The sequence below is a fragment of the Rhipicephalus sanguineus genome, chromosome 3, assembly GCF_013339695.2.
Source record: "Rhipicephalus sanguineus isolate Rsan-2018 chromosome 3, BIME_Rsan_1.4, whole genome shotgun sequence".
In the NCBI taxonomy this organism is placed as follows: domain Eukaryota; kingdom Metazoa; phylum Arthropoda; class Arachnida; order Ixodida; family Ixodidae; genus Rhipicephalus; species Rhipicephalus sanguineus.
Genome location: NC_051178.1, coordinates 143686100 through 143709956, shown reverse-complemented (window position 1 = coordinate 143709956; position 23857 = coordinate 143686100). Strand labels below are relative to the sequence as shown.

At 47.7% G+C, this 23857-nt stretch overlaps 1 protein-coding gene across 1 annotated transcript in view; it reads left to right on the top strand.

The window, feature by feature from the left end:
* The window catches only part of LOC119387342 (photoreceptor-specific nuclear receptor-like), a 16263-nt gene extending 8373 nt beyond the window's left edge, over positions 1-7890 (top strand). The window contains exons 5-8 of the mRNA XM_049414160.1: positions 731-1045; positions 3421-3594; positions 5022-5171; positions 7591-7890. Coding sequence (XP_049270117.1) covers positions 731-1045; positions 3421-3594; positions 5022-5171; positions 7591-7832 — 881 coding nt within the window. The 3' untranslated portion in view covers positions 7833-7890. The remainder of the gene's footprint in view (positions 1-730; positions 1046-3420; positions 3595-5021; positions 5172-7590) is intronic.
* The last annotated feature ends 15967 nt before the right edge of the window (positions 7891-23857 follow it).

Below are 23857 nucleotides of genomic sequence, written 5' to 3'. Positions count from 1 at the left end.
TTTAGTTCCGTTGTGTTAACACCATCTGAGTTATATTGTGAAGTTGTAACTGGTACCAACAGAGTGTACATGTGTTTAACTGAGAATATATTTCGTTTGTGTTATCGACTCTCGGCTCTGACTCGGTCTTTGGACCACAACCGGCGTTCGCTGGCGCACTAAAAGGACCAACTCTAAATTGTCCACGCTTTCGTGGTGCGTTTTGGGGGGCCGATACGTCCGCCCTTGGAATCCGCTCGGCGATTGCCATTCCCATTAACGGGATTAGTGACACAAGTGTGAAAATATGGAATAATCTACCAGTTCATGTAAAATCTTCACCTACACAGTCACCATACCAACGATCATTAAAAGCTTATCCTATTTCTTTGTCAACATTACCTATTCTTTACTTTGTTGTAAACTTTTTCATTTCTTTTTTTCTTTTTTTTTGTAAACTCTACCTTTTCGGTGCGTTTTTTTCTCGTTCGTGTTATGTAATGAAGTGTTGCGCTACCATACGTTTATCATCGCAAGGAATGTGTAACTTTTGTATATTTTTTTGTTTTTAGACCAACACATGCTTAGTTTTGTTGTGTAATTAATAACAAGAGGTGCCGCTGCAGTTTTTAACTGTGAGCCCTCTTTCTGTATAATTTCTTCCGTTGTGTACTGCTTTGAGAAAACAATAAACTTGAAACTTGAAGCGCGTGTCAGCGCAGTCACACGGTGACGGAAACTTCGCCCGCAGACGCGGTTCCATCGTCGACGACTGAGGAGGCGAACGGCATCGACGACCAGGCGCCGGACTCGGCGTCCACTCAGCGGCCGGGCATCGCGTCGCCTTCAGTCCCGCCAGGCGGCTTGGGACCGGCGCTGGCCAGCGAGTCATCGGCGTCCTCAGCTAGCCTGCCGTCAGCGGCCGGTCTGCCTCCAGAGCTGGCCGGAGTACACCCGGCTGCGGCGGCATCGTTGTCCGACCTTCAAGGTGCCGCTGGCCTTCCCTTCTTCCGAGGTCCCATCGCCATGTTGCCCCGGCCGCTGCTCTGGTGGCCGCTCTCCGAAGGTCAGAACTCGGTGCTGGCCGCGATGTATATAGAGCTTAGTGTGCAATGACCCGAACTTTTTTACGTTTATTAATAGAGAAATACGAGAATATTTTCTCACCCTTCCCTAATGACTTTTCATAATATGCTTACTAGCATCACTAGAATGAAACTTTACTCTTTGTATCTATCGCGCCCTTTGTTTTCATCACGTTTATTTATTGTTGTCCACTGTATTTATGAGCTTTCTTTTCCATTAGCCCTCTGCAACTCTGCATTGGTTTCGTGGAAAATAAAGCATGCATGCATGCATGCATGCATGAATACACACACACACACATACACATACATACATACATACATACATACATACATACATACATACATACATACATACATACATACATACATACATACATACATACATACATACATACACACACATACATACATACATACATACATACATACATACATACATACATACATACATACATACATACATACATACATACATACATACCATACATACATACATACATACATACATACATACATACATACATACATACATAATGATGTCATTTGATCTGCGTCTATTTCTTCTATTGTTCTATTTGCACAACATCGTTCTAATTTTTTTAATTCTTTTTTGCTGCTATTATTGTACTTTATTTCCTAAAAGCATGGATTTCAAGACTGTTGCCATGAACGTGGGCCCTCAGGCACTCTCGAGTGGTTTATAACCGCTTTTCGTCTGAGGGACCCCCCAACTCTAGTTGGAACTGAATATTTTAAATGATTTGATCTTTGTGTGCTTTTCCGCATGACACGAGTGTACTGCGGCAAAAGGGACTTAAGCGTTTCGCACGCAATCAGCAAATCTTCGAACCGATGTCCTCGGTTTTTAATTTTCTTTACGCAGTGGTGGCGGTGGTGAAAAACATTGTGCGAAAGTCAAGAGCTAAAATTGTATTTTTAATTAAAAAGCAGCGTTGTGGGCGGCCTTCATGCTGCCGGTTGTGGCGTCCAGGCAGTGCCTAGTCGCGACGACCGCCGCCAAAGTCACCAGCCGAAGTTGAAGATCCGGCCTGGTGCTGGACAATGCAGCCTTCCTCTGCTTCGGACTTATTATGTACCAAGAGGCAGGGGGAAAGTGTGCCGGGCTTGAGAATATATGGTCATAATTGGCGATGGAGTTGCCACATAAGCGGCAGGCCGGCGAGTACGTCCAGGGGTGGAAGATGGCAAGACGTGCGGGAGTAAGAAAGGTGTGGGCCTGAAGTTGGTGCCACAAGTGTTGGTGATGCTGGGAAAGAGATTTGTGCGGTGAGGGGAAGGTGAGGCGAGAGAGACGGTAGTGCAAGGTGATGTCGTGGTACGTGAGGAGCGCGTCGCGCGTATACATTCCCGGCGGGGGCGGGCTTGCTCGGTCAGTCGAATCGCGAGCGATGGAATTGGCCGACTCGTTGCCAGGATGACCCCCGTGAGCGGGTATCCAGATGATTTGTATGGGGCGAGAGGGAACGGTGCCAGAACGCAAGATACCGGTGGCCGAGGGTGCAACCCGTCCAACTGCGTAGTTCTATACCGCAGGCTTGGAATCACTGAAAGTGTATTTCGCGGAGGTTTGCGTGACGGCAAGGTCAATAGCTGCCCCTTCAGCCTCCACAGAGGTGTAAGTGTAGACGGAGGCAGTAATAGAGGGTCGGAGAGAGTTGTCAGTGACTTCAAGGGCGTGGGTTGGGTACGGTAGTGGTGGTACGGGGCGGCATACACGTAAGCCACGGCCGGTTGCCGTCCGAACTTACGCCAGAGCGCGGAGGCTCGCGCTGCTCTTTACGGGAGAGTTGCATGGTGTTCAGGACGCATATTCTCAGGGAGGCGACCAACGGTTAGGAGGGAGGAGACGTGGGAAGGAATGGGCAATGAGATGGGAAGAGGCATAAGTGGGGAGAGTTTAAGGGTGGAGAGAAATGCTCGATCCGGCCGGGTGCGGGAGAAACTGAGGAGCTGGGCCGTGCGATCGGTGCCATAGAGAGCTGTTTTTAGGAATGTTTATGGCCGTGGCCATACAATCTGGAGGACTGGTCAAAATGCGGGAGTCTCCCGGGCAAATCGGGAGATTGGCAGACATGCAAAAAGCAAATTTCACGAATAGATTGAAGAATTTCGTACCCCCAGTGGCAATACAGCTGGTTAAAACAGTGAGGTAGATCATACGCACAACCTACGCAAGTTCGCATGTAAGTGCTTGCATATAAAAACATTGAAAAACATTGTTTAGATTCGCTATCACTATTGTCGGTTGGTGCTTCGTGCAAATCATTTGTAATATGAACATATTTGCGAATATGACAGGCCCGGTTCTTGATTCATCGATCACATGCCGCAGGTGTGCAAGAGACGGCCGCCAAGCTACTCTTCTGCAGCCTGCGCTGGATCCGCAGCGTGCCGGCCTTTGCGCAGCTATGCTGCCGTGACCAGCTGCTCTTGCTCGAGGCCTCCTGGAGCGACGTGTTCCTGCTCAGCGCAGCGCAATGGGGATTCCCACTGGTCACTGCCACTGGTCAGTGCAGCATCACTGACCTGCATACCAGCTACACACCTTCTATGGCAGACGCACATTAGCCTAACGTGCCGTTTCTTTTCGCCCACTTGCGCCAGGCTCGTGACATTACGACTAGCTATCCAGAGCGACGGATGACTAAAGAGAATCGAACAAACTAAAGGAATTATTCTGCTTCACCCGCCCTGATATGAATGTCGACATGTTAACGGTTCTCCGCACGCGTTCTTCGAGAGTCTGGTGACTTTCTTTTTTTTTTTTTTTTGTCGTCACGACAGCACTGGTGTCATAATACTACTTCGAGACGGCAGCCTGACTACACGATCGGCTTAGTATAGTTCTTGCGACAAGATGTCTCATCGCGATGCAGCAGCTTGTCTTCATGACAGCACTTTGCATCGTGACCGTAGCATATACTGTGGCACCCCTAAAATCAACGAAATGATTCTCCTTCGCGTTCAACCTCACTACAAGCCCTCTGCACTTGTTCACGATCAACCAATCTGCGAAGTGACACTACAGAATCCAGTTCAAACAGCAAATACTGCTTCACTTACGTAAATGAAACAGCCTCGTGGAAAGTACTTAAGATCCACAACATGAGAGATAAAGTGCGTTTATTTTATTAAGGCGAAAGCCTCACGTGCCTCATGAAACGGGAAAAGTGACCGTAGGGGTAGTCGTCAACACGAATGGTACCAAAAAATCATCATTAGCATTATAGATGATTATGACTATCATAATTATTTGATAATTATGATATGATGATGAGCAGATTTCGTCTTCGAGTCGTCTTAGGCGAATACACAAGGAATCCTACGAGTATTTTTTTCTTCATGCAACGTCATGACAGAATTACCCTTATAGTATACATAAGGGTAAAATCCCGAACAAGTGCGCCCCGCCGCCCACCCACGGTGAAGCATAATCCGTCAAAATTTGGAGGGGGTCCCTTTGCTTGGTCGAGGACACCGTGGTCGAGGATCAAGAATCAGATGGCGGCGGGAGAGCCGTTAAGAATAAAGAATGCACACCCGTGCTTCTAATGGTATGCTTTATTGAATACGCATGAATTCACTATTTTTATTCGCCCTCGTCGGGCGAATAAAAACTGTGAATGAAACAGTGAATATGGCGGGAGGGGAGGAGGGGGCGCATATTTCAAGTTTCGCGGAAAACTTGGGAGGGGTGGCGCTTGCTCGGGATTTTACGGTATACATGACATGCCGGCCCCCAGAATGAGACGTTGATGGGATGAAGTTTCTTTCGTGGCGCTACATTGGTTAAGTGAGCCGCAGGATAATGATAGAAATACACTATGAAAAAGCGTCTGCGATTCCCCTGTTTTAATGTGACGCGTGAGAGAGCAGCGGCGTCCTTTCAATACGACACGTGAAAACAGGTGCACATCGTTGTGGCGGACGCAGGTGTCGAGTCTGCGGCCGGCGAAGGCGGTAGTGCCGCGGGGGGCCTGCGTGGACTGCAGGCAGTGCGCGAGGCCGTGGGCAGGCTGACCGCCCTGCAGACGGACGCCGCAGAGTACTCGTGCCTCAAGGCCCTCGCCCTGTTCAGACCAGGTGAACGCCATGCCCCCAGTCCGCCACTGCACCCTTCAATTCCTTCCCTTTTCCTTATAAATGAGTCCTTCCCTCCCCCACCATTGCCAATTCTTACATTTCTTCCCGTCTGTGGTTTTTCCTGCTGTCGAGCTGGCCACGCGTCGCCCTTTCCCCCCGCCCCCCTACACTCTTTCCCTGTTCCCTCATCTTAAGCCACGTTTGAGGCATGCACCAGTTGTGAGACGATGACGATAATGATTTCCTTCTGCTGTGACTTGTACTCACACTGGGGGATAGGAAATTTTAAAGAACATGCGGAATGTTAAATAATAATTAAACAAAAAAGAAACGAAAACATATTAAGGACAGAGTGCAATAATTATGCACCTGTAGATCAGATCAGGCAGCTAGATGGTTATACTGAAGATAAATTAGGATAGCTGTATTAAATTGTAACCCAACATTTTTCTTAAGGCAAAAGCCTTAGATACTGCATCAAGCACGAAAATTGACCGACGGCGGCTCAACAGGAGTGATGCGAAAAATCATCACGTGATGACGTCAACGTATGACGTCACAGATCAACAATTTTTGTGCCGCAATTATGACGTCACCATGACGTCACACAACGTGACGTCCTACGATGATGTCATCAGATGACGTGGTCGCTTGCTAAAAGGTGGGCCGATCACGGAGGCAGTGCAAAACCAGACAAGGTGCAGAAAGCTAACAATGCGTCCGATCCTGGACGCACTGGAAAACCCCGTTAGGTGCAGAAATATCTCGGATGGGGCGGGGGGGATCCATACGTCGAATGAGAAAAAAAGAAGATGGCTTTCGCCTTCGAGTCGTCATAGGTGAATGCGTAAGAGACTCTGTAAGTTGTGTCTTTTTTTTTTGTATGCTGCGGGTGTTACTTTTTCCATAGCAATTTCCTTCTCTTCCCCATACATTAAACTTTAGCCAGCAGCGTAGTCAATGGAATTTTAAAGACGATAGTCTTTCTTGGGGAACTTAAACGCAGAAATTTTGGTCTGTCTGTCTGTCTGTCTGTCTGTCTGTCTGTCTGTCACCCGATTCAGCGACCCGGCCAAAGTTGAACCACTTGCTTACCGCCCACCCATCTTGAACTGGTACGGCTGTTCATAGTGAACGTTGTCGAACAAAAAGTAAATATTACGCATACCTGAGGCACAACATCACTAGGTAAGTATTAGATGGTGTGTTCCTTAATAGAGAGTACAAAGATACGTAATTCTAAAGACCCTAGTTTCTTAAGCTGCGCTGAAAATGCCATATGCGCGCCGACGAACGTCCTCTGCCACGGAGGAAGGAAACCCTCTGCACAAGCTCATGTTTCCCGACGTATTACCAGATGGCGTCCATATCTCGCGCAGCGCCTCCTCTATCGTCTTTACACGGCATTTGCAGCGGCGCACGCAGATACGCGGCCAATTTTTTTTATTGGTTGATATCCCTGCTCTTCGAACGTTACCTCTTTTCGAAGTTTTCGTACCAAGAGGTCCAATATTGTTTGTGCGTTAAGGAAAGAAGTGTCATGAATTGGCTGGGCACAGTGAGCGAATCGTCACAATTAAAGCCGTTCGATCGACATGCCTCCTGCAGATGGTCGAAAAAAACGTCGCTTAGGGGCGCTTCTTGCGAGAGAGGTGAAGTGGTTATTGCTAGGAAAAGAAAGATGGCGCTTCGGGAGAACGGCTCTGCGCCATAGGAAAAGGCAGCAAAGGAACAGAGGAAATGAAGGGAAGGGAGCTTAGCGAGTGTTCACTTCTTGCCTTGTCGGTAATACATATTGTTGGCGTTTAGCGCAAAGGCTTGTGAAGATGCGGCCAAGAAGGGGACACACCCACACCGGCGATAAGTTTCAGCAACGATTTATTGAGACGAAAGCCTTAGATTCCTCACAAAACGCGAAAAGTGACAGTCGGCGTCGTCACCACGAGTGATGCAAAAGATCAGCATGTGATGACGTCACAGGTCGCCAAAATTTGTGAAGTTATCGTGACATCATTATGAGGACACATCACGTGACGTCATCGCATATGACATCGTCGCTAGGTCAAAGGCAGGCCGATCACGAAGGCACTGCAAAACCACGCGAGGTGCAGAAAGCTTCCAATTCCTCCAATCCCGGAGGCAGTGCAAGACCACGTTGGGTGCGGAAAGCTTTCGGGCGGGATCAATAGAATCGACTGAGAAGAAAAATAAACAGTCGCCTTTTAGAACCCGGATCACGCAATGTACAAATGCGCGTGATCCGGGTTCTAAAAGAACATTGTTGAAAGCTAGCGCCAGTGCGTGTCCCTCCTTTACGTCTGCGTCTTCACAAGCCTCTGCGCTAAACGCCAATCAGAGAAAGGATATGGGAGAGTAGGCGTTAGTCAACAACACACGCCCCCTTGCCCGCGCATCGCAGAAGTGTCCGGTCTACGCGAGGCGTCGCAAGTGGAGCGCGTCCAGGAGCAGACGCTGTCGGTGCTCCTGGAGAGCGGCGACGAGCGGCCCCGGCAGCAGCAGCACCGAGCCGCGCGACTCCTCCTGTTGCTGGGTTCTCTGCGCGCCGTGCCGGCCACGTTGCTCGAGGAGGCCTACTTCCGGCCCACCATCGGACCGGTGCCCATCGAGCGTATCCTCTGCGACGTCCTGCAGACGCTCTGAGAGACCGCACTGCGGTGTCTCTCATCTCTCCGCAAAACCCGCACTCCGAAAGCGACGGACTAACTGGCAACTCCTTTACGGGAGTGTAAATTCTTGTTTTACACCTATCAACGATGACCAAACTAGACTCCGTTTCATACATCAGGTGCAACGCTGTGGAAACTATGCAAGACGTTCGGTCAGCAAAATGTGTAAGTCCGCGTGTCTCGCGCTTGGATTTCGTCGTCGTAAACGTGGCCTCCGCGATTGGCTCCGGCTACGCGCTACCGGAACTAATCGCGGAGGCCACGAAGCGAAAATAAAGGAAGATGCGCCAAGCTATCCGGAACAACACACTGACAACCGTATAAATAATGGGGTTTGTTCTTTTCGAAGGCACAAAGCATCTTCCTTTATTAGTCTGTCTAAAAACGAAAAAGATCACATTACGGGTGGTAAAATAATTGAACTATTTCTTGGTGCGAACGCATCTACTGCAAGAAGTATCGCTAGCTTCCATAGCGTTCCACCTGATGTATGAAACGGAGTATAGGAAAGACCCGGCCTAGTACCATCGTTTCGACAAAGGAAATTGAGTTCAGCGTTCGTCAGGGCGAAAGGTCTCCTTGTCGAAGCGTTGACTCTGTGGCTCTGAACTACCCTGGTTCGTCCACCATGGATCAATTTGTTAATCATACTCATCTTGCTGTGTACTCTTTGTTTCGTTTTCTCGTCGCGGTGGAATTACACACATTACAACTCCGCGCCCACTCAGAGTGAAACGTGAAGCCGGCCTCGAAATTTTACGGAACACTGGTTTCACGAAAAATGCCAATTCTTCTGTTTAACCATAACGATTGTAGTGTAATGTATCACTGGGCATATCGCAAAGGCTACTAAACTATGAAACTTTGAGGCTATTCGTGTCCAAGCTTCGAGGAAACACGGCTTTGTTTAGCAAATCTCGTGTCCCGAAAAAATGCCTGACCGACAGTACATTATTGGGTGACGTAAGGAGGCACTGAAAAGCAAGAAATTACGGGACAAGCGGTCACTCCCGCGAAGCCGACTTGCTGCGTCATTACTGCACTGTTTGTAGAGAAGAGGGCCGTATCATTGCGAGCTTTTGTGCAGCGCAGAGCAAGAGGGACATGGACACGACGTGAAGTGAACCTTCGAGAGCCGTAATTAGCACTTTTGTATTACAGTGTTGTTTAGTTTACTGATTTATTTCGTCGTTGTTATTGTTACCATTAGCCTACATTTCGCGCTTGATCTCACGTCACGTTGACCAGCGTCAACCGAACTACAGGTATACGTATGCACTAGCTGCAGGACTCGTTGAAATAATTTATTATTGTTATCTACATTTCATCTCGTAATTATGTCTTAGTCAGATGACTTATTTCAACGAATGGAGAACACACGATAAACGTAATTATACGCAGTCGACAAAAATGTGCTTTTTTTTAATCTCACACTCGGCAAAGCTATATACTAGCTTTTCAGCAAAGTATGAAGAAAAAAAGAAAACAAAAGAACATATAATCACATTGCGAAAAGCTTGCTCACTTAAGAAATTCTCGACACAATTAACCTTGAAAACGGATGTTTATTTTGCGAGCTTAGGGTTCTGAAAGACATTACGTATGTACGTGGTAGTTCACATCTAAGGTAAACACCTTGTTAGTATTCAAAACCTCACATAAGGTTATGTTTAATGTTTATTACAGAATTTTGAAAATTGTAATTGTGTCTATCGACGTCATGATTTTACATCTTGTAACGCACATTTCCCTCCTGAAGACGCTCTAGTTTTACCGGCTTGCACACTAAGAAGCTGTTCACCTTAGATGTTGTCGACCGTGTAAACGAAAGCCGCGAATACTTTAAATAGAACTTGATTGTGCAGCGTTCCGCTTTCCTCTTTCCATGTATTCACTACTCGAAAAAGATACAGTGTCTTCCTTTCTCCGATTCCTTATAATGGTTCATGCGTTCTCTGAACGACGTGAGATTAATATTAGAACGTCACGCGGCCTTCTCCAATCGCCGAGTTCTCTCGTCCTTGTTGGGTCCCGACTTCATTCATATACTATACACGCGTATGAGTAACGCTATACAATGCGCTCGCCGCTTGCGGCCGTGTCCATGACATCAATGACGCAGCACCTCGGCGTCAGTTTGCCCAAGGACGGGACAGCCCACTCTGTATACAACATGACGTCAAGACTCATACTGTGCTGTAGTTCGCTAGTCTTACCAGTTGCGCATGTGAAGCGCGAAGAAATTGATTTTTTTTTTCTTTGTTATGGCTTGTAAAATATACAGATGAAAGGAATGTGAGGTACGTAATATGGTAGGGTGCCGAGCAGGAATATTTTATTTATTTATTTATTTATTTATTTATTTATTTATCTTACTACACGGCTTGATGCGTGGCGCACGTCCTGAGTGGGGAATGTTCTGATGCTATTTTAAACGAACATAATTAGCACCGACGTCACCAAAGCTGTGACCAATCAATCTTCGACGTTTTCTCTTAACGTAATATCACCACATTCGTAGAAAACTGTCGTTAAACGTACCGTATGTCCATTCGCGAAGTCGCACGAGGATTCGATGAGTGGCATCACAATAACTTCGTTCACTGTTGTTTGTTGTCTCAAAGATCGCTAAGCTAGCTCGTACAGAATACTGCAAAATAATCTCTTCTTTTGTTTTTATCGAGCTGAATCTGTCGTATTGCATTGCAAGCGGATGCTATACAGGCGGACATGTTTTACAGATAAGCAGTTAACCACATTTATAATCGGCGAGTACTACTTTATCTTCCAGGTTCATTCAGTCATTTGATCATTTGACAAGTGCAATAAACCAATGCCCCGGCCGTAAGCAGAGAGAACGAACAGTAGTGGTGTGACGCCGATGATTGTTATCAAGTTGATGACGGGTAAGGTCTCCAAGACATCCATAAACACGATCCTGGAATAAAATAAAACAACACGGCTACGCCGTGAGATCAGTTTTAATTTGAATGTGTCATTATTCGCTCCCATGTGCATTACTCGTGCCCGGGACCAGGCGAAGATGCCCTCGTGTTTTTGTTTTGTTTTCAGCTACAGTCACCCTTGATGTTTAGTCAGGCATACACCATTGACTCATCGTTTGCTTCTCAATTGGATTTTCACGCTTAAATGCGAAACTTTGCGCGAACCTCCGATTCGATTTTTCCCGAGCACATTTCGTCTTCGTATGTGTGTCGCGAGATGTCTTATTTTCGTGTGTACGCAGCGACACCAGTCAAGGAGACAACAACTGTAGAAAGACCGGCGAGTTAAATGACGTCACCAGGACTCCCTCCTCCTCTAACACCAAAAGAAAGAAAAGGAAAGCGCGCAACGCACGAAATTCCGAAACTCGAGCATGTACCGTATTCATGCGTTCCTAGTCACCGCTCACTCTGATTGACCTTTCTATGCAGTCAAGCACTGGAAATTATAATGAATGAATGAATGAATGAATGAATGAATGAATGAATGAATGAATGAATGAATGAATGAATGAATGAATGAATGCTGAGACCATAGCAGTAAGGGGAGAAGTGACCCATGGACACGGAGTGTTGTGGCTTGCTGGAAAAGTAAATTATATCTGAGAGGACTATTCGCCTTTTCGCTTTGTGCATGGTTGCTTCTAGTCACACATCTGTATCACAGATCTGTATCGCGAATCACACATCTGTATCGACGTCTTGGCGAAGTCGGTATATAAAACGCCGGCAAGCGCATTCTTGTTATCTTTCTCCCGCTTTAACCAGAAATAATACGCACATAAACTCAGAAAGTCGAAGAGTGTAATAGAACGAGGACAACTTGTGAAGCTCATTGCTTTAATCTCTGCAAACAGGAATTTTCGGTAGTTCGTCTGTACAGTTTAAAAAAGTGTGGATTGTCAGCAAATAAAACCGACTACCGCTGAATAGCCTACGTGGCGAGAACGAAATTTCAGCTAGTTTCCAGCAAACTCAGCTTTTAGGGATCGAGCACATACTGTGCGAGCGGAGAGTTGGCGTTAGTCGGTATTGGCGCACGATGTGCCAACCCTGGCGATGCTGTGGTCGTGACTGTGTTTCACGTACAACGCGCCACATAAGCGTCAAATTATCAATTACACGGGACATTTTTCCTGGTGCTGCGTAGCCTCCGCGTCTATTTACCGCTGCGCGATGCACACGCTGCAAACATCATCGTGCCGAATTAAAAGTTTCATTCACGCTCAGGCTCAGTCAGGGCACACAGTTGTGCGGGGGCGACGCATTGCCAGAAGTTTGCTCCATACATGTGCTTGCCGTTCTGTTTCGCAACATAACAGCGACGGCTAAAATAACACGACGGATAAAACTGCTTTCGATGCTGGTTGAAAACGCGAAAACACGGTGTTCGCTAGAGTCGCGCGCTCGGAGCCTGATTGCGCCCTTGTGGCGTCAAATCAGGGCGCCCATTGTGTGCCTTCGTCGTCCGACCACGGTGATCCTATCACCGCGTGTCGAAGGGAGGCGTCGCGACGCCACGCGCTCCGGTACGCGTCCTTCTGCCGCTCGGGTGCGGCCTTACTTGTAGTGGTATAGCAGCAGCAGCAGCAACGAACTGCCAGCGGGACCCGCAAAATCGCATCAGGCGCGTCTCGTTACGCGCCTTTTCAGCGACCGGCGCGACCGGACCTAATTTCATCGAGCCGACTCAATCACGAGGCGCTCTTAGAGCTAGCTCGGCCGGCCCGGCGAGCTCAGGCCTCGGCTCGACAAAAAAGAAAAAAAGAAAAAGAAAAAAAAAAGCCCTCATCGTGCCGCTGCCCTCGCAGAGTTCAGACAGAGGTTCACTGAGACAAACAAACAGGATTCAGACGGCTCACGGCTGCCGAAAACGCCTGACCTTTCTGCTTCTACGCGCTTCTCTCGACCCTGTTTCAAAAGCGAGCGCGGATTCGCTCTCGAATCAAGCGCCGTATAATTAGCGTCCGCCGCTCTCCTCCTCCGTAGCCGAAATTAGTGCTCCATTAAGCGCCGCTCATTAGATTCCCGCCACCCCGTGACTCAAAACAGAGTTAGCGGAAGTGCGCAGGCAATGAATGGTGCGAATTAAAGGGTGCAGCTTCGCCGAGGTGGAAATGCGGAATGTGGAGCGCAAAACCGCGCCTGTTGCCCTCCGATCCCCACGGACAGGCTGCCCCGCCTTCATCGTTTTGTTTCCGTGACTGCTTGTTTATTCACTTGCAGGGGGCATACAGAGCTGCGTACATTCCTGATACTCCCTGCTTGACTGACAGTGATTAGTAGGCGTCACGAGCGACACCGGCCGCTGTTATGTGGCCACGCGGTAGGATGACTGCACTCTGAAAAATAATATATTATAAAAAAATATAAAAAAGTCATCTGACTCTTTTGCCACGCATATAACTCTCACTTATATTTTGGGGAGTCGTACGTCTCACTACTCTCCAAAAGAAGTTAACGTGTCAAATGAGAGTCATGTGTGTGAGAGTTATATACGTGGCAAAAAAAAAAAAAAAAAGTCAAATGACTTTTTTTTTCTTTGAGTGCGTCGTGTTATCTCAAGGTACGCACGACATCGACGTTTCACTATATGGAATATCCCAAACGGGTCACTGATGTAGATGTGTCGCAGGGAACTAACGGACGCGTTGTTCTACAAAAATCCCATCGTATATACATGCTGCGTTTATCCTTCGCAACTTGCCGAAACGCTCACTTCGGAAAGCGTAGTGCGACACCACGGAAATAAATGCCACCTCTACTAATAAGCTTTCGTGAATTAGGGGACATCACGTCGGCGAAGTAATAAAAAAAAAAGAGCGGCACATTCGTACAAAATAAAGAATATAGACTCGCCAACAACGCCTTCGCGCACGGAGATACGTTGACACGTGGTCTTCTAGCAAGACACGTGAAACGAAGCACCGTGGATCTGCAGAGATACAATGCCCAGTGATAAGCACACGCGTGAACTTTCGGTCTACAATAATAAAGCCTCCAATACTAAGGCTATTTACGATATGTATACCATAGGATATCAATGACTTTACGTGACATGCACTTTGCATTCACTTACGTGGCAAGAGCGGATGAATTTTCAAACAAGCGAGTCTTTCAAAACCGATTTATCGCGGCTATCGCGGCTATCTGCATAGCTATCGGAACGCGAAAAAAGACAGCCCTTTCAAGGTAAGTGATCCCCCTTAAGAAAAAAAAACAAGAAAAAATACCCCCACCTCCCCGAAGGGAATCGTGAGGAAATGCGAATGCATTTCTTGCGCCGAGAGTACACGGCGCAGTAATTTCAATGGCGTAAAGCTGGACACATCGACGCGCTCAAGTGTCTCCCTTTTGGGCGCCTCTTTCAACGAACGCTTCCTACGTGCGTTCGTAATCACCTCAGGGATGTTGCCACCGCCTTCAATGCAGCACAAACGCGTTTAGAGCGCGCTGTTTTCAGGATGTGCCAAGGCAGCACAAACGCTACAAACGCGTTTCAAACGCACTGCATTGAGGCGGTGGCGCAGGGAGGAGAGAGGGAACGGCGAGAGGAGCGGCGAAGCACTGCACCTACCCTCTCCTACACTCTCTCCACACACGCGGGAGCTCCGCCGAGCTCCCACGATGCGAGCGCCCTGACACGCCAGAGCGCGCTCCTCCTCTCCACTCACTCTCTGCTACTCCGGCCGCACCACCTGCTCCGGTTGCTAGGGGCGAGGATAAGCGCGCGCGCCCGCAGCTGTTGCTATGGGAGAGGGAGTGAGAGCGGAGAGGCGCGCGGACAACGCCGGATGCCTTCATAGCCCGACTAAGAAATGCGTTCGCATTAAAAAAGAAGGTCCGCAAATTCCCGCAGATGTGTAACGACGACAAACGTAAGTATAAGTTATGGGCACGACCGTATACTTTACCGAAATCGTCAGGTCTGAGAGAACGCCGATTTTTCTCGATGCGGTCGTCATGTCCGCGGCTCTTAATCAGTTCAAGAACAAAACGTTATGTGCAATCCTTCGTCCGCAAACGGTATGGACTGCATGCACCACAACTCCGAATGGCGATAGAGGTATGTACGTATACATGCAATTGCAGAACGCGCTCAGTGGTTTGCTAAGATACAATCAAACCCGCATATATCGAACTCGCAGAAAAAAAAGAAGTTAGTTCGATATATCGCAAAATTCGATATTAACCATTTAGCGTATTTGCCTAGGGATGGTAAAATCGATGAACGGTTAATCGATTAAAGGAGCACCGTTAATCGATTAATCGTCATCGATTTCCGCCTTTCAATTAATCGATTAAAACTCTTCGATTAATCGATTACGGCACCCCCTCCCCCAGCACCGCCCCTTGACCGGAGCACATGAGTGCGAGGCGAGCGATGCCGAGACGCAGCAGTCGAGCACACCTACTCTTTTTCACTACAGGACATATTTGTACGCTAGCTGAACGACCCCAAAGCGGGCGGCGGCCCTATCCCATAGAGGCAGAAATGAACTCGCCCTGGTCTCCGTCGCCTACGGCGGCCACCTCCAAGCCCTGCCCAAAGTTTTGAGCGCGGACAGGAGGCGGCCTCACCCCGGCGAGGCAGAAATGCACTTGCCCGCTTCTCTCAGCTCACAGCCTACTACCACTGTGCTACTACATTCACCTCCTCTCGCCCCCCTTTCTGCTGTCATGTGCTAGTTAACCGTCGGCAAAGTACACGTGGTGCTTGCTTGCTATATTGCATTATTATTACAATTTGGTGTGTATACTATTTCCTTTGACATGTCATAATGCCAAGCAATCACAAGAAGAGCGCGGTGTGGACGGTGTTCACAGAAGATTCGAAAACGATGACTGCAGTGTGTCATGAAGGTGGTAACCAGTACTCGAAGCCAGCGACGGAAACTCTTTATATATCACCTGCCCCCCCCCCCCCCACACACACTTTATTATTGTGCCAAAAAGTCATTATCCAAAGAAAAATGGTCATGACTAAAACTACAATGTTGAAGACCCCGTTCGCGAAGGCACGAATCCGCCTCTTCAGGTAAGTTATTAGTATCAGTATCTCGCTACTTAGCCAAGGTCCTTTGTGTAACTTCTCTTGAAAATCAGGCTGCTCTTCAATTACATAACCGATTCTTAGGTCTCAAAAGGATGGACTGTTGGTAATTCGTATTCGCTCAAAAAGCTGGGTCCTCTTCACAGGACCTCTTCCTCTGTCCCTGAGCGGTATAGCTTCATTGAACGAAAGCAGCAAGGCGGGTGCGTCAACGCTCAACAGTGAAGTTTGCCGTTTTCTGTATATTTCAGACGTGCGAACGCATCACCTAGTTGCTTATTTTATTAGATGCGAAGTATCTTATGGCGGAGTTCAATCCGGTGGTGGTGGTGGTGGTGTGCGGCGTGACCACCCTTACTGCGCATGCGCGTACCCTCTCCACTTCCCCCTCCCCCTCTCTACTTCCCCTCCCACTTTCCACTCTTCCTCTGAAACGCGGGCTAGACATGCCGAAATTCTCTCCTGCGCAACGCCGCGATGAGCACCAGCGCATGCGCGTCCCCTCCCCCTTTCTCTCCTCTCCTACGCTGCCCCCCTCTCGCACGCCTGTCGACCGCGTTCCCCGCTCGCCCTGTGAGAATTAACGGCCAGGCTAGAGGGAAGACAAGACGCGCGTAGCATTCCTCTTCGCGTTCCACGACGCGAGGTCGGTAGCATGCCCAACGAACGCCAACGGAACGCGATCGTGCAAGTGCTCCGGCTTCGCATCGCCTCATGGTCCCCTTTAGCGGGAAATGGTGTAATTTTTGTGTACGTTTTGGGCTCCGCGCTGCTTCATCGTGTTTCATCGCACAAACTCAGCTCTCCTTGCCTTCGATAAACTAACGATTTTCTTCGCCTGCAGTGTTTATGGCAGCTTTTTTTGGGTACATTATTCAACTCTCAGGACCGCCATGCTGGATCAGTGGTTACAGCGCTCGGCTGCTGACACGAAGGTCGCGGGTTCGAACCCGGCCGCGGCGGTCGCATTACGATGAAGGCGAAATGGTAGAGTGCCGTGTACTGCGCGATGTCAGTGCACGTTAAAGAACACCAGATGGTCAAAATTTCCGGAGCCCTCCATGTCGGCGTCCCTCATAATCATATCGTGGTTTTGGGACGTAAAACCCCACCTATTATTATTATTTAACTCTCAGGTTTTATTTTTTTTCCTTGTTTATCTGCACAATACCGTGGTCAAGGAAGTGCCACATTGTAATATGCGTTGTTTTTTTCTCACTGGTTCCTATTCCCGTTATATTTTACTCCTTAGCAAATAAAAGATTATTGTTTACCCATAAATGAGAGAGAGAGAAAATATATTAGAAGGCAGAGAGGGTGGCATGAGCTAGTACGCCCCGGCCTGCTACACTGCGCTGGGGAAAACGTAACTGGGAAAAATAGTGAAGAATGATGATGGTGACAGAAAGAAGTGATTGTAGCGAAGCGTTGGAAGTCTGTAATGGGTTGGGTCGCCCTCTCGAGCGCTTTTCTAGTGGGTCGTCCCCTTCGGCTCCTCTCTGACAGCACGCTCCTCGCGCTCAGAGTCCGCGCTCTGTCTTGACTGTCGCCGTTGTGCTTCGTCGACTAGTGCCGTCAATATATATATATATATATATATATATATATATATATATATATATATATATATATATATATATACATATATATATAATTATGATGTACTCATCTTTTAGTTTGACTCGAGATAAATGATTCCGATTCTGATATATAATAAGGCGTGACTGCTATCGTTAGTTAGTCACTTCCGCAAACAGCGTGCTCAAGCGCAGTTTGCTTGCGCTAAGACGCGGAAAACGTAGACTCAGCAGCTTGACATAAACACGCATAACAGACAAACCCCAGCACGTGCAACTACGTCCTCGTCTCCACTTGAAGCACAGCAGGTGCCGCCATTAATTGGGCGAATTTGCAGCGCAAGGAAGCGCACTCGTGGATTATGAAAATGGTCTAATAGATCCTGGAGAAATGAATCTTTCAGCTATATAACGCTACCACTCCCACGTCAGCCAGCCTATAGAGGCCCCCGTCTTCTGCTGTGACGCGAAAGGACAGTCGCGAAATACTCTATGTTCCAACGAGAACTAACAGACAAGAAAGCCAAGGAAAGTATAGGGGATGTTATTTGTAGTAATTATGATGTAAATGTGAAGGAAGTAAAGTGGAAGAAAAAAAAGTCACAGTTTCGCCGCAACGGCGAAGCAATGAATGCGATAGCAATAAAATGTAATGTAACGCGAAGAACGGAAAGCAGCTCGAAATTGCCAGCGCGTCGCTCGAGCCCAAAGGACGCACGAAAAGAACGCACACAGGACGAGCGCGAACTAATGCGTCAAAGCTCGACACTTGAAGCGCACTGCTCAATCATAAAGCAGGACGCACGAAACGAACGAACAGGTACACACAAGACGAGCGCGAATTCTCACAGTTGTTACTTATTTCTGTTTGAACAGCGCGCTCCTTTCGCAAACGCGGCCGCTGCAGCGAGCGAAGCGAAGCAACCCACCGGCCGCCCCTTCTTACCTCGAGATAAGCGCACGAAAGCGACCACGCCCTGTATAGCGAAGAGCAATGGCGTTCGCAGGAGCGGGGCGACGATCTTTAAAGCGCGCCACACGCGCGCACGTCGCGCCATCTATGTGGCCACTAAGAAAGGATGTTGAATTACATGGTGTATATAAATAGCTCGCCGTTAGCAGGCTGAAAGACGGTGCTGTCGTGGCCTAACGCGGCGGGCTGCAAAGCGAGAGGTCGCCCGTTCGATTCCGCGCGTCGGAAAGAATTTCTGAATTATTTTTCTTTGTGGCTTTTCTATATATATATATACATACTTATACATATACGGTGAATGACGGCGACGGGGACGGACATTTTCCAGCCGAGACTGTCCATATAATTGCTATCGCAATAATATAACTTGCCGCGGGCAGGGACCGAATCTGCGACCTTCAAATAACGCGTCCGATGCTCTACCAACTGAGCTAAAGCGGCGGTTATCCCCCCGTCCACTTTAATATATGTTTTCTTTGTGCTTAACAAAGAAAAACGAGCCCTTAAAATTCTCCTTTCGTTTATTTGTTCTAGTATCTGATACATTAGACACGCTCACAGTTCGGGCTCCACGGTGGTCTAGTGGTTACGGCGCTCGACTGCTGACCCGAAGGTCGCGGAATCGAATCCTGGCTTCAGCGGCCCCTTTTTCGGTGGAAGCGAAAATGTTAGAGGCCCCTGTACTTAGATTTAGGTGCACGTTTAAGAACCCCAGGTGGTCGAAGTTTCCGGAGCCCTCCACCACGGCGTCTGTCATAATCATATCGTGGTTTTGGGACGTAAAACATCACATAATAATATTTATTATTATTATTATGATGTTAATGATGTTTCTTTTGCCATTCGTAATTCTTCTTTCCTCTTGTATGCCGATGACATCAAGATATTTAAGGAAATTCATTCAGTTAACGACTGTCGCTTGCTGCAGTCAGATTTGTGTTCTTTTTCCGAATGGTGCAACGGCAATAACCTTTCTCTAAATACCTCAAAGACAAATTCATGTCTATCACTCGCAAACATCTAGCGTGTCAATTTCAATACTTTGTCAATTCTGTGCCGTTATGCAAGGTTTATGAAATCAGTGATCTTGGTGTTGTTGTTGACAGCGCGTTAAACTTTTCTTCTCACGTTAAGCGTGCTGCTATGCGGGGACTTCGTTCTCTCGGATGTGTTTGTAGAATATCTCGAGAATTCAGGTCTCCCATGGCCCTACATAAATTGTACACGGCAATATGTCTTCCGCAACTTGAGTATGCGTCCGTGATATGGAATGGCATTGCTCAATCCAGCGGTAACACACCTTGAACGAGTCCAGAAAAAATTCCCTCAGCATATATACCATCGCTTTGCTAAAAATGACTCTGGATCTCGTTCAAGTACTGCTGAATCATTATCACTGCCATCACTTCACTGCCGACGAAATCGTTCTGATCTCTTATTTCTCTACAAGCTAGTCCACGGTATCATATCCTGCCCTGTACTTCTCAATTGTGTTAATTTTCGAATTCCGCGTAAGTTAACCAGAGAGAACAGACCGTTTCATGTACCCGCCTGCTTCTTCCAACACTCTACCGTTCACAGATACAAAGTCTTTATAATATTAATTTTCTTGATCTGACGTTTTTCATAGTCCACAATCATGTTTTTATCCGAGCTTTGCACTGTTTTGACATAGTATGGCACAATGTACAAAGTCTTCCCTTCTCCGTCTTTCCGCCATAGTTGTATATGTGCAATCTAATTTTTTATTCCCCTTCAATATTCTCATATTGTCTTATTTTACTCCTCCCCTTTTGTGTTCATTTCTCTTGTCTACGTGTTTTTGCTCTTTTTATTTCTGAAGACTGTCTGTATTGTATTGTTTATTTTTATTGATTTTTTTTGCGTGCGCCTGCACAAAGACCTCACGGTTGTTCCTGGGCACGTTAATAAATAAATGATTGATTGATTTATTATTATTATTATTATTATTAGCATAGTTCCGGCTGTACGCACGATTGAAGGTGTGCGCATAGCGCCGAGTTAAGGCAACGATGATGTGAAACTTGTGGAGTACACTGGCGCAACTGCCGTTCATTCTAACCGAAAGGCAAAAACTCATGCCACTCTACTTCCCGCAGATCCCTGTACCGATGGTCTGTTTGAGGCCAGTATGTTGCTGAGCAATCTCGCATGGGTAACCTCAAGGAAGAGATCACGTCAGTCTGCAACTATGGCATTACAGCGGTCTTCCACAATATCAAACGGAGAAAAGATGCCGTCCCTACGAGTGCGAGCGTCATATTTACTTGCTCTTCCTCCTTGTCTCTCTTTTACCTTTCGCGGGACTACCTCACCTTCGGCCACGATGCATGTTTCCGTTGCGTCTTTTCGACCAGTGTGGTCGCCGAAAACGCCTCCGATTTCGGCGCGCTCGAGTAGGCAGGCTTAAGGAAATGCGACATGCTGCCGAATCGCCTATGGATGATAGACGCAGATCCTTCAATCCGTCACATCACTCAGAGACGACGGGTCATCTGTGTCCATTGGGCGAAAGTGCGAATTTTCACGAAGGCGCAAATGCGCACATGTGATCTCTAGCACGTCTGATAGAAAGACTTCGGTCGAGATCAAACACAAACTATGCCTCTCAAACAATGAGATATTCTTTTTAAAGCATCCATCGAAAATGCCGATTATTCGATTAAAACATCACACCTAAAGCAATTAATCGATGAAAGGCCAAATCGACGAACGATTAACGATTAATCGATTAAAAATTTTAATCGACCATCCCTATTTGCGACGAGATTGTCGGTGCGCAAGTTGGCTTCAAGACATTGCTTGACGATAATGCAAGAAATGCGGCTTCGCGGCAACACGCGGGTATTTTTTTTTTAATTTTACAGAGTTAGTAGCTGGTGGCGCGGGTAATGTGCAGGGGCGCGTAATACGCGAGAAAACACGGTATCAATGTATAGGGCGCTTCTCTAAAAAAAAAAAAAAACATGGCTGATCCCTCTGTCATAGGAATCGGTATAACACGAAAGTGAAACGTGTCTTCGCAGACGTAGTTGAGCGTGTTGTGCATTCTTTGCCCAAGCGCGAAGGAATGAATGCTACAGCATCAAATTGTAATGTTACGCGAAGAACGGCAAGCCGCTCGAAACTTGCAATGCGCTGCTTAAGCAGAAAGGACGCGCGGAACGAACATACACAGGATGAGCGCGAACTGTCACAGTTGTAACTTATTTCTGTGTCAGCAGCGCGCTCCTTTCGCAAAACGGCCGGCAGTGAGCGAGGTGACTTCGTGCTCTCAACGGAAACTTGCAGGCAGAGCCAAGACGTACAAACCACTGAGATCACGAGATAAGCGCCCGACGAGACCACGAAATGTCGAGGCGCGCGCTAATCCGCGTGGGGGACGACTTTTAAAGGGGTCATGAAGCACCCCTTGGGCTGGTTGAAAAAACACATCCTGCGGAAAGCTGACACGGCTATGAACTGATCTGTCAAATATTACAGTCGTGCGCGCCGCGTAATGGCCACAAGCGGAGCGCGAAGTTGCCGCTCCCCAGGCACCCTCTTTTCAAACAGAGGCCGGTTCTCGCTCTCGTCGGTGGGCGGGGCGTCTGTCGTACGTCGCGGATCTGTCAGTACGTCGCAAGCGACATAGATGCTTATTAGCCGATAGCCGACGTAAATCGAGAGCGGCGTTCGGATCAGATGCGCTCTTGCCGCGGGTGCCGCCACTTGCCGGCGCCGCACTCCTCAGTACACGGTAGCCGCACTCGCGCAAGCGAATCACAGCGGGAGAGCGATCGCGTTTCATGACGCGCGCTGACGTAACTTCTTTCCACCGTGCCATCCCTCCCTCTCTAGCTTCCAGTGCGCTCGTCGGCACGAGAAAAGAGAGAAAGCGCTGAGAGCGTGCGCCAAACCCCGTAACTCCGCTGATTCTTGACGGATTCTAGAAATTTTTGCGGCAATCGATTCGGGAGGCAGTACACTCGATATTGAGGTCATTAGATCATTACTTGGAAAAGTGGTTCATGACCCCTTTAAAGCGCGCTCTTCGAGCCCTTCGCGCCATCTTGCTAGTGATAACGAAAACACGCTGTACCGCCGATCTCTGAGTACCGCCACCGGCAAATGGTGTACATAAATAGCTCGCCGTTAGCACATCAGAGAACATGCCGTCTGTGGCGGAGTCGTTTCGCGCTGCGCGCTGGCGATCCAAAGGTCATAATTTCGATTCCCGGTGACGGAACTTTTTCTATAGTTTTCTTTGCATAGTTAGTCTTTATATTTTACAACGTCATATCCGTGACGGAAATGCGTCAGTGGAGCCGTGGTGGACCCCGGCATAAAACACTTTCGTGTTAAAAAACTACTATTTACGTACTGAGTACATCCATCGCTGGTACCTTATGAGGGAAAGCCAAATTCTTAGGGCGTTTCGTGCTACGCGATGTTCGAAGCATGAAATGTTCAAGCTATCTTGTACGATGTAGCCGTAGATTTTGCTGTGCACTGACTTGAAAGCATTGTCGCATTTGAAAATAGTTCGGTATAAACGATGATTCGATTTACCCGAGTTCGATTAGTCGGGTTTGAATGTATGCATTATTTAACTGAACCATGCACTGCATTGTTAAGCTCGATCTTACGCGAGGGTGAGCCGGCCCTTTTCTTCCCTTCTAAAGGCGCGCGAAAGAGCTCAGTGAAGAGTACAGGATTATTTAATGCTCTTTTTCGCGATGTTCAAAGCAGCTGAGCTGCATACGACATATTGGCCAGGCTATGGAGGATCTGAGCATAACGACTGCACTCGCTTTCAAGCTTTCTTTTCTTTTGTTTTTTTTTTAATGGCCCCCACTGGTGCCGTTATAATTAGCCATCGGCTAAATATAATAGCACCACTGAGGCCGTTAGAGAGGCCTTGGCAGTGTCACCCAACAAATTGCGGTTTTCAGCGAAAAATAGAAGTAGAGGGTCTATTGTGCCTGTACATATATGAAAAATGGACTTTAAAAGAATAATTCATTGCAAAATGAGCCCTAGGAGTCGCTGGCTATAAACCCCGCCCACCACCGGCGACCGCCATTTTACCATGCTGTGTGTGACGTTGTGTGTTGCATGGAGAGGAGCCATCGTCTCCCACCTAAGTATGACCGCTGCAAATGTTCTATTCGATGCCAAGGTGAAGAAAGCTAAGATAGCTGCATTGCCCGCGCAGCTGACTACGGAACAATATCGTTCGCCGGAACGCAAACCCTCGGCAAGCAAGCAGCTTGTTACGTCACGGTTCGCGAGTGCACCAGTGTTGCGACTCTCCGGCTATTCGCGTGTTATAAAAAAAAATATTCAATTATAGATTAAGTGCTCGACCGAACGTGTTAAAATTTTGCC